We start from the raw sequence: 14,783 nt of genomic DNA, 5'->3' as shown, positions 1-14,783 counted from the left end.
TTTAAACAATTACCAAATATCTTAGGTTATAAATATGATTCTTGAAATTCATCACCGTATCATTTTTTCCTAAAAATTAAAACTTTTCACGACTTATAGGCGAAAAAATTTTTTTAAACAAATAATAATTGTTTAAACAATTAAAAAATAGTTTTAGATAATACTTGAAAACTTGTAACCTATCGACCATAAATATTTAATTTAGAAGAAAATTTAAAAAAATACCTCCTTCATCATAATTTTGACATAAAACTGATTTTTTGCATTTTGGGTCATATTCTAGGCGCAATACAAGGGTTTTGGGGAATTAAAATAATGAGATAATGGGTGGACATTATTCCTTGAATATTCCTTAGCAGGTGACCAAACTTTAATTTTGACCGACTTGAAAAAAACAAAATATGGAATTTTTTCTGAAAATCGAAAATTTTTTGGACCACCCTAATGGCTAAATTTGTTTGAAAAATTTAATTTAAATGGGGGGGGGGCATTCTTAACCACTTTTTTACGACTTGCTACAGTATGAGGGGGTGGGGTGAAACATGGGCAAAAAATATGATACGTAATTTATAAATGAGATAATAACATTCAAATTTAAAACTGATGAGATTTCAAATTTAACGTTATCTGAATTTCAAAATATCTGAAATACGTACAATAAAAATTTTAAAACATCAAAAATGGATTGAACGAATTTCTATTTTCTTTGTAAAATGTTTAATTATCTTAACATTTTTTTCCTGTAATATTGTTTGAAATTTTCCCGGCACGTTTCATATCGAAAAGACTTTCGATATTAGAGTGAGAAGAGGTGACCAAGTAGAAGGAGAGAGGAAGAGGAAAAAGAGCATCCGCCATATTTGTTTACTGCATTGAACATTAATAATAATTTTTTGTTGATCGTTGGGTGACATTTTACATATGGAGTTTTATGAATCAAGTGCATAAAATGTTTATTATAACATAAAATAATTTTTGTACCGAGTATAATGGATGAAGAAGACGACGTTTTATTTGTGAGACGCAACAGTAAGGTGTGTACATTTACCCAACATAATTTTCGAAGCTTCTAAAGTTTAATATTCACCTTTATTTATTGTATAAAATAACATCTTGTTTAAAATCATTAATTAATCTACGATTGTCTTTTATTTTCTTTACATTTAAATATCAATGCTTTCTGACTAAATAGTTTTAATTCGAGTGGGTATCATGAAATCTAACCTCAAAATTTCGATATCAATTTCTAAATTTCTATACATTTAAAGTTGAAACTGCTTCAAAACTTTTACATCGCTTAAAAAGTCTTTCATTAATTTGTCAGTCGTAATATTTTGTGAATAAATCAATATTAAAAAGTATTTTCTCATATTGCAGGTTAGAAATCTAAAAACACTTCGTGCCAAAAACGTTTTAAAAGGTTTAAAAATCATTTTTTTCTCTAGGAATAGTATTAGATTACACAATAAAATACGACAGCACAATGCATAACATAATTGTTTTCATTATAAAGAAAATCGAAAGTAAAACTTGCAAACAGAACTGTTCTGTTTAAAAAAAAATTAATTTTGAATAACCTTGTGCTATGAATGATCTCCCAAATATAAGTCTATACACCAAGTTTCAAATTTAAATTCTTCATAAATAATAATTTTCAAATAGAAAAGGTTAGAATTGCAGTAATGTTATTCATTTTGCCAAAAATGTCACAAATAGTACCAAATATTTCGCATGGTTTTCACAGTGCTTTCGCAAAGATTATAAAAATGTTGTAAAGATTTTAGGTAGATTTCAAGTATTGCACATAGATTTTAATAATTTTCCAAAGATTTCGCAAAAATGTTTAAGTTTTGCAAAGTTTTCCGACAGATTTAGAAGATTTTAATGATTTTCCAAAAATTTCATAAAGAATTCGGATTGATTTAAAATATTTAACAAAAGTCTTCAATTATTTCACGAAGATTTCCGATAGATTTCAAATATTGCACAAAGATTTCAAATATTTCGCGAAGATTTCGAATGTTTAGCACATATTTGTGAGAGATTTAACAGATTTCACATATTTCAATGATTTTTCAAAGATTTCAATAATTTCACAAATATTACCAAATATTTTTAAAATTTCGCAAAGTTCGAACGATTTCACAAAGATTTTAAATATTTCGCAAAGATTTAACCGAGATTTCAAAGATTTCTGATAGATTAAAAAGATTTTACAAATATTTAAAAGATTTAAATAATTTCACAATTATTACCAAATATTTAAAAGATTTTAAATATTTTCGCAAATTTTCGGATATATTAAAAATATTTCATAGAAATTTTCGATATATTTTAAAGATTTAGATGATAGATAGATAGATTTTAATGCTTTCTCGAAGATTTAGTGAATATTCAAAATATTTTTGATAGAATACAAATATTTCCCAAATACTTCAGTGATTGTTAAAATTTTTAATAATTTCACAAATTTACCAAATATTTAAATGATTTCACAAATATTTCACAAAAATTTCGGATTCATTAAAAATATTTCATAAAAATTTCAGATAGATTTCAAAGAGTTTACAAAGATTTCAATGATTTTCCAATGATTTCAATAAATTCACAAATATTATCAGACATTTCAAAAATATTTCAAATGTTTCGCCAAAGATTTCCAATGATTTCAGAAAATTTTTTATAATTTCATAAAGATAAAGAAATCTTTGCGAAATATTTTTGAAATATCTGATAATATTTGTGAAATTATTGAAATCTTTGTGAAATCATTGAAATCCTTGAAATATTTGGTAAATTTATGAAATTATGGATTTTTTTGGAAAATCATTAAAGTATTTGTGAAATCTTTTTAATCTATCAGAAATCTTTCAAAAATAATCGAAATCCTTATAAAATATATCTGGAATTTCTATGAAATATTGTAAATCAATCCAAAATTTTTCGAAAATATTTGAAATCTTCATGAAACCTTTTAAATATTTGGTAATATTTTTGAAATTATTGAAATATTTTTAATATTTGTGAAATATTTTTAATCTATCAGAAATTTGTTAAATCTTTGGGAAATAATTTTAGAAAATTTTAAATCTTTGCGAAATAATCAACAAATTTCTGAAATATTTCCGAAATATTTTTGAAATATCTGATATTTGTGAAATTAACGAAACCTTAAAAATATATCTGAAATTTCTATGTAATATTTTAAATATATCCGAAAATATTTGAAATCTTTTAAATATTTGTGAATTTATTGAAATCTTTGGATATCATTGAAGTATTTCTTTTAAAACTGTCCAAAATATTTGAATTGCTAAGATAATCATTAAAATTCTTGCAAAATCTTTCTGGCATCTTTGGAAATCTTTTCATAATGTATAAAATATTTTTAAAATATTTAGTAACATTTGTGAAAATATTGAAATCATTGAAGTCTTTGAATTCTATCCGAAATATTTAAAATATTTATGAAATTTTTGCGAAATATTAGAAATCTTTGTGAAATAATTAACATTTTTCTGAAATCTTTGCGAAACATTTGAGATATTTTAAAAATGTTTAATAATATTTGTTAAATTATTGAAATCCTTGGAAAATCATTGAAATCTTTGTGACCTCTTTGAAATCTATCTGAATTTTTCATAAAATATTTGGGAAATTTTTTAAATTAAGAAGTATTTGTGAAATATTTTTAATCTATCAGAAATATTTTTAATATTGACTAAATATTCGAGAAACCATTGAAATCCATCTGAAATCTTTGCGAAATAATTAAACATTGAAAGATTTCCAAAGATGTCAGAAAGATTTTGCCAAAGATTTCAATAATTTCACAAACATTACCAAATATTTCAAAAATTTCAAATATTTTCGAAAGATTTTGATGATTTTTAAAAGATTTCAATAATTTCACAAATATCAGATATTTCAAAAAACATTTCGAAAAGATTTCAGAAATTTGTTAATTATTTCGCAAAGATTTCAGATTGTTTTCAAAGATTTAAAAGATTTTTGATATATTAAAAAGATTTCACAAATTTACCAAATATTTCAAGAATTTCAATGATTTCACAAAGATTTCAATAATTTTACAAATATTATCATACATTTCGCAAAGATTTCAGAAAATGTTTAATTATTTCGCAAAGATTTCAGATATATTTCAATGCTTTCTCGAAGATTTAGTAAATATTTAAAAGATTTCTGATAGATTAAAAATATTTCACAAATACTTCAATGATTTAAAAAAATTTTCAAAAATGTACCAAATATTGAAATGATTTCACAAACATTTCAAATATTTCTCGAAAATTTCTGATAGATTAAAAATATTGCATAAAATTTTTAGAAAGATTTCAAAAAGTTCACAACGATTTCAAAGATTTTCCAAAGATTTCAATAATTTCACAAATGTTACCAAATATTTCATGAATTTATAAAATATTACAAAATATTTAAAAAATAATTTTAAATATCTCGCAAAGATAACAGAAATATTTGAATAATTTCACCAAGATTTCAATAAAATTTTAAAGATTTCGCAAATATTTCAGATATTGTACGAAGATTTTTATGTGGTCCCAAATATTTCACAAAGATTTTAATTATTTCGAAAAGATTTCGGATCGATTCAAAAGATTTCACAAAGGCTTCAATAATTTCCCAAAGATTTCAATAATTTCACAAATATTACAAAAAATATTTCAAATATTTAGAAAGATTTCAAATATTTAGAAAGATTTAACAAAGATTTAAATGATTTTCTAAGGATTTTAAAGGTTTCAAGCATTTCGGATATATTCAAAAAATTTCACAAATACTTCAATTATTTCACAAAGATTTCAGATCGATTTTTGAAAAAATGAAACGATCCAGTGAATTTAATTACTCTTTTAATTACTTTTATTCATTGTAGAATTAAACAATTTCCAATTTAAAGCCTTATTAATTGATAACAATTTTAAATTGAAACGTTTAAAGAATAATTTAAATGAAACTGATCAGTTATAGAAAATTTCAAATTAACGCATCGTCTAAAATACAGGATTTAATCATTATTTTTTATTTGAATTGCTCAAGCTTGCATTTATTAGTTTTGGATTTTTAGTGGCATAAGTGTTTTTTGAGGGTTTTCAAATAAAGTGTTCAATTTGACTTTATTAAGTTTTATACAAGAATTTTCATGGAAATTTTTTCTTATATTTTACTGACTTTCAAGTTTTTGGAAAACCCAAATTAATACTCTTAAAAATTCGAAGCCGTGAAAGTTCAAGTTGCATCCAGTATTTCAAGTTAAAAATTTTTTCATTTCAAATTTAAATTGTTCAAAATTGTATGATCCTCAATAAATTCCTTTATTGCTAAATAATTGTAAAATAGAAAAGGTTTATATTAGAATAAACCTTAATAAATGGAAAAAAATTAAACTGAAAATATTTAAAATTAAAAGAATGGAAATTTTATAAATTAGAGAATTTAAAATTAACGCAAAATTTTGAACTGAAATCGTTCAAGCTTCTATGTTTTTATGTTTGAATGTATAGTATTAAAAGTGATTGCTTAACAAAAGGGCTATACAATTTTAAATTATGAAAGTTAACCATTGGAGTTAAATAATTTATCGTAGCAATAAATTTAGCTGAAAAATTTAATATTTAAATTTTGATTTATAATTTAATTGTTTAACATTTTATAATTTTAAAGTTAAATAAAAATTAAATTAAAATATAAATTTAAAAATCCTTTATAGCTAAATAAATGTAAAATTAAACAAATTAAAACTGGAATAGCGTCATGTTAAAAAATGCAAAATTATTTGGTTCTAGTTTAATAATTCAAAATTGTAGAATTTAAAAAAGAAATTCTTCTTTGTCGTACCAAATCAAATTTTTAAAAATTTTACAATTTTCCATTAAAGTCCTTAATATTCAAATAATTTGAAAGTAGAGCTTTTCTCTGAAAATAGAAACTAAAGATCGGTTAAAGTCCTGTTAACAAAATTCAAAATTATTTCGTTTTAGTTTAAGTAATTAGAAATGGTAGGATTAAAAAAAATCCTTTTAACCTGTTTTTGTTGTTACAAATGAAATTGTTAACAATTGTACAATTCTCCATCAAAATCATTTATATATCAACAATTTTCAAGTAGATGTTAAAAATTGAATAATGTCATGTTAAAAAATTCAAAATTATTTCCTTCTAGTTTAAATAATTCAAAATTTTAGAATGGGGTTTTTCCAAAATTTAATAAATCAAAATTAGCTTTTTTGATAAGAATTATTTTAAAACGTTTATAGTTCATTTGTAAAATAAATATAAAAGAGTAAGTGATTCAGTTTGAAGAGAAAAAATGTAATATTTTAATTACCAGTCACTTTTTCTTGCATGGTTCTAAATTTTACAAACATAAGATTATTGTTTACTGAAAACATTCAAAATACGTCTTCTGATAAAATTCTCTATTTTTCTTACCAAATAGCAGATTTTTTAACTAATAAAGATATATATTTTGTGTGCGAAAAATGAATAGTTCAAATTTTAACCAAAAATGAAACAGTTGATTTTTCAACCAAATGATGGTTTTTCAAACAAGAAGATTAAGTTCTCACTAGAAAGGCAAATTTTCAAAAAACTACATAAATTTTAAATAAAATTTTTAAAGCACTAACTAAAATAGGTCAATATTGTATTAAAAGAAAACGAATTTTTAACACAATTGTTAAACTTTTAAATAAAAAAATTAATTGTCAACAAACGGAATATTGAAATTTTACAGGAAAAAAATTGAATTTCCAACAATATGTACAATTAGCGACAAAATATGTATATTTCTATCTAAAAAAGGAAACATTTCCAATAAAAAATGGAATAGTTAAATTTTCTGTAAAAAAAATTAATTTTCACTAAAAAGGCGAATTTTTTAATAAATGGTTGCATTTTCCGCAGTAGAGATGAATTTTTAACTAAAGTAATAAATTTTAAACAAAAAAAATTACATTTTAACAAAGTAGTATAAAGTTCAACCAAAACGATAAATTTTTGAGGAAAAATTGAATAGTTAACTTTCCAGGAAAACAAAATTTTAATGTTAATTAAAAAAAGTTCATTTCAAACAAAAAAGACGAATTTTAAATGGAATACTGAATTTTTAAGTTAATAAATTAATTAAAAAAAAACTATTTAATAAAATAGTAAAGTTTTGGTCAAAATAAATTTATTTGCAACTAAGAAAGAAATTTGTAACCATAATTAAATAGTTCACATTTCACTTAAACAATTAATTTTAAAGCAAGAAAAAAATGTTTTAACCAAAAATAATGATTTTTCAAGCAAAAAGATTAATTTTCAAACAAGAAGAAGAATTTTCTTTAAAAAAATCAAATTTTAAACCCATAGTTGAACTTTCAACTAAAATGATCAATTTTCAAGAAAAGAAAAAATATTTTTAAATGAGTTAAATTTTCAACCTAAAAATGTGTTTTCAACCGAAAAGAACAATTGTTAAGCATTAAGATTAATTTTTAACAAAAAGAGACAAATTTTGAATCAAATATATGAATTAAATCAATCAATTTTGAACGAAAAAAAATTATTTGTATCGAAATTGTTTATTTTAAACAAAAGAGATGAATCTCAAACACATTTTAAAATTTAATTGTTGATATTTCAATAAAAAGTCGTTGAATTCGACCAAAAAGGAAGAATTTTCAACATATTATGTAATTTTTCAAATAAAAAAGATCAGTTTTTAATTAAAAATGAAACAAAAAAATATAAGATATGTTTTCAATTCAAGAGAAGAGACTTCAACGTCCAAATTTTAATCAAAAACATTTGAATTCTATAAAAAAAAGAAGAATATATTTTATAAAACAATGGGGTTTTCAATTTGAAAAAATGGTTTGTAGATTTTGATATAGAAACTAGAAAAATTTTGAAAAAATGTACTTCGAAATGTCCTTTTAGTAAACAATAATGTCATGTTTGTAAAATTCGTAACTATGCAAGAAAAATCGATTGTACATAACATTTTAATTTTTTCCTTTTTAAGTTGAATAACTGACACTTGGACTCTATTTTACGAATAAACTATAAAATTTTATTAATAATTTATATAAAAAATCTATTCTTTATATAATAAATTTGAGTTTTCTGAAAATTTAGACCCAGATTACGCACTCTGGTAAGTGGCAAACTCCCCCATTAAGAAAAATAAAACCTTTTAACTTGACCAAATCTAAATTTAGAACACTAAAGATTGTAGTTTAAGATTTAAAAATTCAAGATTTTCTTTTTTACATAAATAAAAATTTTACAAATTGGACAAACCAAATTAATAAGTTTTAAAATTTAAAACCATTAGAGTTAACTCTTAAAAATGTAAAGAAAACTTTCAAGTTAGTTGTTAAAATTTGAAGACTTTTTATATCCATAAGCTTCAAATTTTTAAGCCGATACGTTTTGAAATCTATATTAAAAAAAATGACAACGCTTAAAAGTTTCGGAATAATGAAAATAACAATAATTGTTACCTATATTTTGATAATTGTTACTTTGATTTACCTTGATTTTAGATATTTTCAAACACAAATTATTTATGTGTTTAAAAATATTTAAGTTAATTATATAAAATGTGGATTGTGGACAGAGTGTTTTTTATAATCAATCTTTAGACAATGAATGACGCAACTCACGAAGATGTATGGGATGATTCTGCCTTGATAAAAGCTTACGATAAAGCTGTTAATTTGGCCAAAGAGGAAGTTACGAAACGTATGGGGTTACAGGAATCTCCGCCTGAAAAACCTAACAAATCTGCAGCTCAAAAAGAACATCGACATTCTCACAAAATGCAGAGGGTTAGCCTTTTTCGCTATTAATTAGAAAGAAAGAAAAAAATTTGAAATTTATTCGATATCTATAATTTTTTGAACGATTTTAAAATGAGGGCCGATTTATCTTTGCGCTCTTTTTTCAGAAATGGTGCGTCGGCTCTCCTTGTCGAGCTATATACTCCGAAGATGGAGAGCTTTATGAAGCCATTATTACCAAAATGCAGGAAAATACTGGGACTTGCATTGTTAAATTTATAGGTATTTATAATTAATTCCTCAATTAGGGTTGGAGCAGGTCAGAGAATTTTGGAAAGACGTGAAATTAAAAATTTTTTAGGGAAAGTTAGGGAATGTCATGGAAATTTAAAATTAAAACCGAAGTTAAAAATAAATGGATTATTTTGTTCAAAATTCCAATAATTTCAGGGTGGCCGCTGGACCGGGAAACCGGGAATTTCATGGGATCGGGGAAAACCGGGAAATGACAGTAGATTTATTTTTTCACCGGAAAATTTACAAAATTTTTAGAAGAAAAATGTTGTCCTACTTTGATTTCAACCGTTTTTAAATCATTTCCTAAATTGTAATTTTTATAAATTATTATATCATTTAGTTTAGAATGCTTAATTCGAAAATCTTTCACTTTAAAAATTGTCCATTTTAGATTGTTAATTTTTAAGAATCTATTTTAATTTAAGGAATTTTAAAATGCAGTTTTAAAGGTTTAAAAAAATTATAAGTTTTTAAAATCTTAAGATTTTTTTATAAAAAACAGGGTGGTCGCCGGACCGGGAAACCGGGAATTTTACGAATTTTCAGAAGCATTTGAAGTTGAAATTTTTTGATAAAAAACAGTTTTATTTAATCAACTGTAAATATAAATAAATAAATTATTTTTAAAATGGATCTGTACTCTAAGTATAGAAATCTCAACAATAATCAAATATTTTAGGTTCTTTCAAAAGATTCCAAGGAATTTTTAATATATTTTTATAATTTGAAAGAAATTCAGGATTTTAAAGATTTTAGCTTAGTTTAAAAAGTTTCCAATAAATTTAAAGAGCTTTAAAAACTTCTAGAACTGTATTTAATTCCAAGGGATTTCAAAAGTTTTGAAAAAATTTGAAATATCTTAGAGAATTTTGAATAGATTTAAAAAAAATTTAGAACTGATTTCAGTAATTTAATAGGATTTGATAGAATTTGGAATATTTTAGGGTATTTTAAAAGATTGCAAGGAATTCTCAACTGATTTAATTAATTTTAAGGGATTTCAAAATTTGAAAAGATTTTATCGTATTTTTAAAAATTGCAAAGAATTTTCAAGAGCTTTAAAAAGTTTCAAAGGATTTCTAATATTTCAGGGTATTTTAAAAGATTCCAAGACCAATTTTCAAGAGATTAAGCCAATTTCAAGGGATTTCCAATGATTTTAATTATTTTAGGGAATTTCCTAGAATTTGGAAAGATACGGAAATATTTTTCAGGACTTATAAGTTTTTGAAATATTTTAAAATTAGAAAGTTATTTAAGATTTTAATGATTTAAACGGATTTTAAAAGCTCTAACGGCATTTTAATAATTTTTTCAGGATTTCAGGAAATATAAGTAAATTTCATATAATTTCACGGGATTTTATAATTTTTGGATAGATTTCAAATAAATTATTTTAGAAAACGTAAAGAAATTCGTAGGGTTTCCAAGATTTGAAGAAATTTTCAAATATTTTTTGCAATTCAACCTTCTTATCGTTTACTTAAAATATCTTTTCCAATTTACTTGAATTCCTTTGAATTTAAATCTGACAAGTTGAATTATTAAAAAAGAAAGTAAAACAAGTTTTGTTGAATTTTTAAGAAATTAATTTAAATTTAAAACCTAGTTGTTAAATTAAAAAAAAAGATTAAATTTCTATCAAAAAAAAAAAGAGAATTTTCAACAAAATCTAAGAATTCTAAACCAAAAAGTTGAATTTTCAACTAAAAATGAATATTTTAAACAAAAATATTAATTTCTTGCCGAAGAATACGAATTTTTAACCAAATTCAAGAATTATCTAACAACAAGTTGAATTTTCAACTAAAAATGATTAATTCTTGAACAAAAAAAATTAATTTGCTACCAGAAAAAACGAATTTTTAATAAAATTTAGGAATTCTGAATCAAAAAGGGATTTTAAAACATTGCAAAGGATTTTAAATATTTTAGAGAATTTGGAAAGATTCCAAATAATTTTAAATTCATTTCAATAATTTGAAAGGATTAAAAATATTTTAGGGTGCTTTTTAAAAAGATTTTATGAAATTTTTAAAAATTGCAAGTAATTTTCGAGAAATTTAAAAAGTTTCAAAGGATTTTATATATGTTACAGTATTTTAAAAGATGCTAAAACCAATTTTCAAGAGTTTAAACAACTTTCAAGGGATTTCCAATGTCTATTTATTGTAAGAAATTTCCTAAAATTTGGAAATATACGGAAATATTTTTCAGGACCCATAAGTTTTTAAAATATTTTAAAAGATTCCGTTGAATTTCGTAAGACTTTAATGACGTCAAAGAATTTTAAAAGCTCTCACGGCGTCTTAATAAAATTTCCAGTCTTTTTAGGAAATACAAACAAATTTCAAAGAATTTCATGGGATTTTATCATTTTTGAATAGATGTCAAATAATTTCTTTAAAAAAAAAACGTGAGGGATTTCGAAGAATTACCAAGATTTGAAGAAATTATCAAATATTTTTTGCAATTAATTTGCAATTCAACCTGAATTTCTATACATTTATCCTCAACTCTTCTAAATTCTTTTAAATTCACTCAATTCTACTTAATTGAAGGAATGTTTTTGAATTTTGAACAGTTTTTATGAGCTTTTTTTAAAGTTACTGAATTCAATCAAGTCTACATTTTTTTAAAAATTGTTTTCAATTCATTTGAATTCTTTTTTTACATTCGCCTTGGAATTTTTAGTAATTTCATCGAATTCTTCTCGTTTCAAATATTTTTTGCAATTCATTTGCAATTAAACCTGAATTTCTATAAATTTATCTTCAACTCTTCTATATTATTTTAAATTCGTTATTCATTTTTATTGTTCACTTACTTTATTCTAAATTCACTCAATTCTGCTTAATTGACTGAACGTTTTTGAATTTTCAAAAGTTTTTATTTAATTAATCCTAAAGTTTTTAAACCGCTTCTTGAATTTTTAGGCGTTAAATTCAATGCTTTTGTATTCCCTTTAATTTTTCTAAGATTATTTCAAAGTTACTGGATTCAAATTTTTAAATTGTTTTAAATTCATTCATTTTTTTTTTAATTCACTTTATAATTTTTATGAATTTCATCGAATTCTTATCGTTTACCCGTAAATTCCTCTAAATTCATTCTAATTTTATAGAAATCGATGGAATTGTTCTGTTTAAAATATCTTTTCCAATTTACTTGAATTCCTTTGAATTTAAATTGAATTTTTTAGTAGACTTGCGAAATTATCCTGAATTTTTGACCTTTTCAGGGCGAAAAATGTAAACTATGAGCAATGCAGAAAGTACTCTTTGGTCCCTATATATTTTCTAAACGATTTTAGCATATTTTAAAAACACGCAAGGAATTTTAAAGAGTTTCAAAAAGTTTCAAAGAATATCAAAGAATTTGAAATATTTTAGGGAGCCTTTAATGATTCCAAGGCATTTTGAATTGATTTAAGTAATTTAGTAGGATTTCAAATATTTTTAAATACTTTTTAGGGCATTTTAAAAGATTCCAAGGCCAATTTTCAAGATATTTAAAAATTTTCCAGGGATTTAAAAAATTGTAACATTTCAAAAACTTGTTATGACTTATTAGAATTTTTGTCGACAAAAAAAAACGAATTTTTCACAATATTCAAGAATTTTCAACTAGAAAAGATGAATTTTTAATCAAAAAGATGATTTTACTACGAAAAAGACGAATTTTTAAATAAAATCCAAGAATTCTCAACCAAAAAGTTGAATTTTTAAGAAAGAAATAAAAAAATGTTCTTTAATTTTTTTAAAAGTAGTTCAACGTTAAAACCTAGTTGTTAAATTTTAAAACAAAACGATGAATTTGTAAACAAAAAGATCAATTTTCTACTGAATAAAACGAATTTTCAACAAAATTCATGAATTATTAAACATAAAGTTGAATTTTCAACTGAAAAGGATGAATTTTTGAACAATAAGATTAATTTACGACTAAAAAAATCAATTTTTTACCGAAATATTCTACTGAAAAAATCGAATATTTAACAAAATTTAAAAATTATCAACCAAAAAAATTGAATTTTCAACTAAAAAAGATGAATTTTTAAACAAAAATATTAATTTACTACTAAAAAAGGCGAACTTTCAAATGAAATTCAAGAATTTTCAACCAAAAAGTTTAATTGATAAGAAAGAAAGGAAAAAATCTTTCTTGAAGTTCAAGTTTAAAACTTAGTTGTTAAATTTTTAACCAAAAAAATGGATCTTTAAACAAAAAGATTAATTTTTTACAGAAAAAAACGAATTTTTAACATAATTCGAGAATTATTAAACATAAAGTTGAATTTTCAACTGAAAAAGATGAATTTTTAAACAAAAAGATTAATTTACTACCAAAAAATGGAAATTTTTTAATAAATTCCAAGACTTGTCAGTCAAAATTTTGAATTGTTAAGAATGAAAGAAAAACAAGTTTTGTTAAATTTTTAAGAAATTAATTCAATTTTAAAAGTTAGTTGTTAAATTTTTAAACAAAAAGATTAAATTTCTATCGAAAAAAAAAGAATTTTTAACCAAATTTACAAATTTTAAACCAAAAAGTTGAACTTTCAACTGAAAATGAATATGTTTTAAATAAAAATATTAATTTATTGCCGAAGAAAACGAATTTTTAAGAAAATTCAAGAATATTCCAGCAACGATATGAATTTTAATCTAAAAAAGATGAATTTTTAAACAAAAAGATTAATTTACTACCAGAAAAGGCGAGTTTTCAAATAAAATGCAAGAATTCTCAACCAAAAAGTTGAATTGTTAAGAAAGAAAGAAAGAAAAAATGTTTCTTAAATTTTTTAGAAATTAGTTCAACTTTAAAACTTATTTGTTAAATTTTTAACCAAAAATATTAAATGATTACAAACAAAAAATGAATTTTAACGTAATTCAAGATTTCTGTACTAAAGATTTGTATTTTCAACTAAAACGGAAAAAAACAATATAAATTTTAATCTAAAAAAGATTAATTTTTAAACAAAAAGATTAATTTACTACCAGAAAAGGCGAATTTTCAAATAAAATGCAAGAATTCTCAACCAAAAAGTTGAATTGTTAAGAAAGAAAGAAAAACAAGTTTTGTTGAATTTTTAAGAAATTAATTCAACTTTAAAACCTAGTTGTTAAATTTTTAACCAAAAAAATTTAATTTCTATCGAAAAAGAAAAGAATTTTTACCAAATTTAAGAATTCTAAACCAAAAAGTTGAATTTTCAACTAAAAATGAATATGTTTTAAACAAAAATATTAATTTGCTGCCAAAGAAAACGAATTTTTAACCAAACTCAAAAATTATCTAACAACAAGTTGAACTTTTGAACAATAAGATTAATTCACTACCATAAAAGGGGAATTTTTAAATAAACTTTAAGAACTTTCAGATAAAAAGTTGAATTGTTAAGAAAGAAAGAAAAAATGTTTCTTAATTTTTTTAGAAATTAGTTCAACTTTAAAACTTATTTCTTAAATTTTTAACCAAAAATATTAAATGATTACAAACAAAAAAACGAATTTTAACGTAATTCAAGATTTCTGTACTAAAAATTTGAATTTTCAACTAAAAAGGAAAAAAACAATATAAATTTTAATCTAAAAAAGATGAATTTTTAAACAAAAAGATTAATTTACTACCAGAAAAGGCGAATTTTCGAATAAAATTCTCAACCAAAAA

General features: G+C 22.4%; 1 protein-coding gene across 1 annotated transcript in view; it reads left to right on the top strand.

The window, feature by feature from the left end:
* Positions 1–835: 835 nt before the first annotated feature.
* The window catches only part of LOC117178893 (survival of motor neuron protein), a 28,876-nt gene continuing 14,928 nt past the window's right edge, over positions 836–14,783 (top strand). Inside the window, exons 1-3 of the mRNA XM_033370421.1 lie at positions 836–1,034; positions 8,673–8,858; positions 8,978–9,092. Coding sequence (XP_033226312.1) covers positions 990–1,034; positions 8,673–8,858; positions 8,978–9,092 — 346 coding nt within the window. The 5' untranslated portion in view covers positions 836–989. The remainder of the gene's footprint in view (positions 1,035–8,672; positions 8,859–8,977; positions 9,093–14,783) is intronic.

Source organism: Belonocnema kinseyi, chromosome 8 (assembly GCF_010883055.1).
Source record: "Belonocnema kinseyi isolate 2016_QV_RU_SX_M_011 chromosome 8, B_treatae_v1, whole genome shotgun sequence".
NCBI lineage: Eukaryota > Metazoa > Arthropoda > Insecta > Hymenoptera > Cynipidae > Belonocnema > Belonocnema kinseyi.
This window is presented reverse-complemented; position numbering and strand designations above follow the sequence as displayed.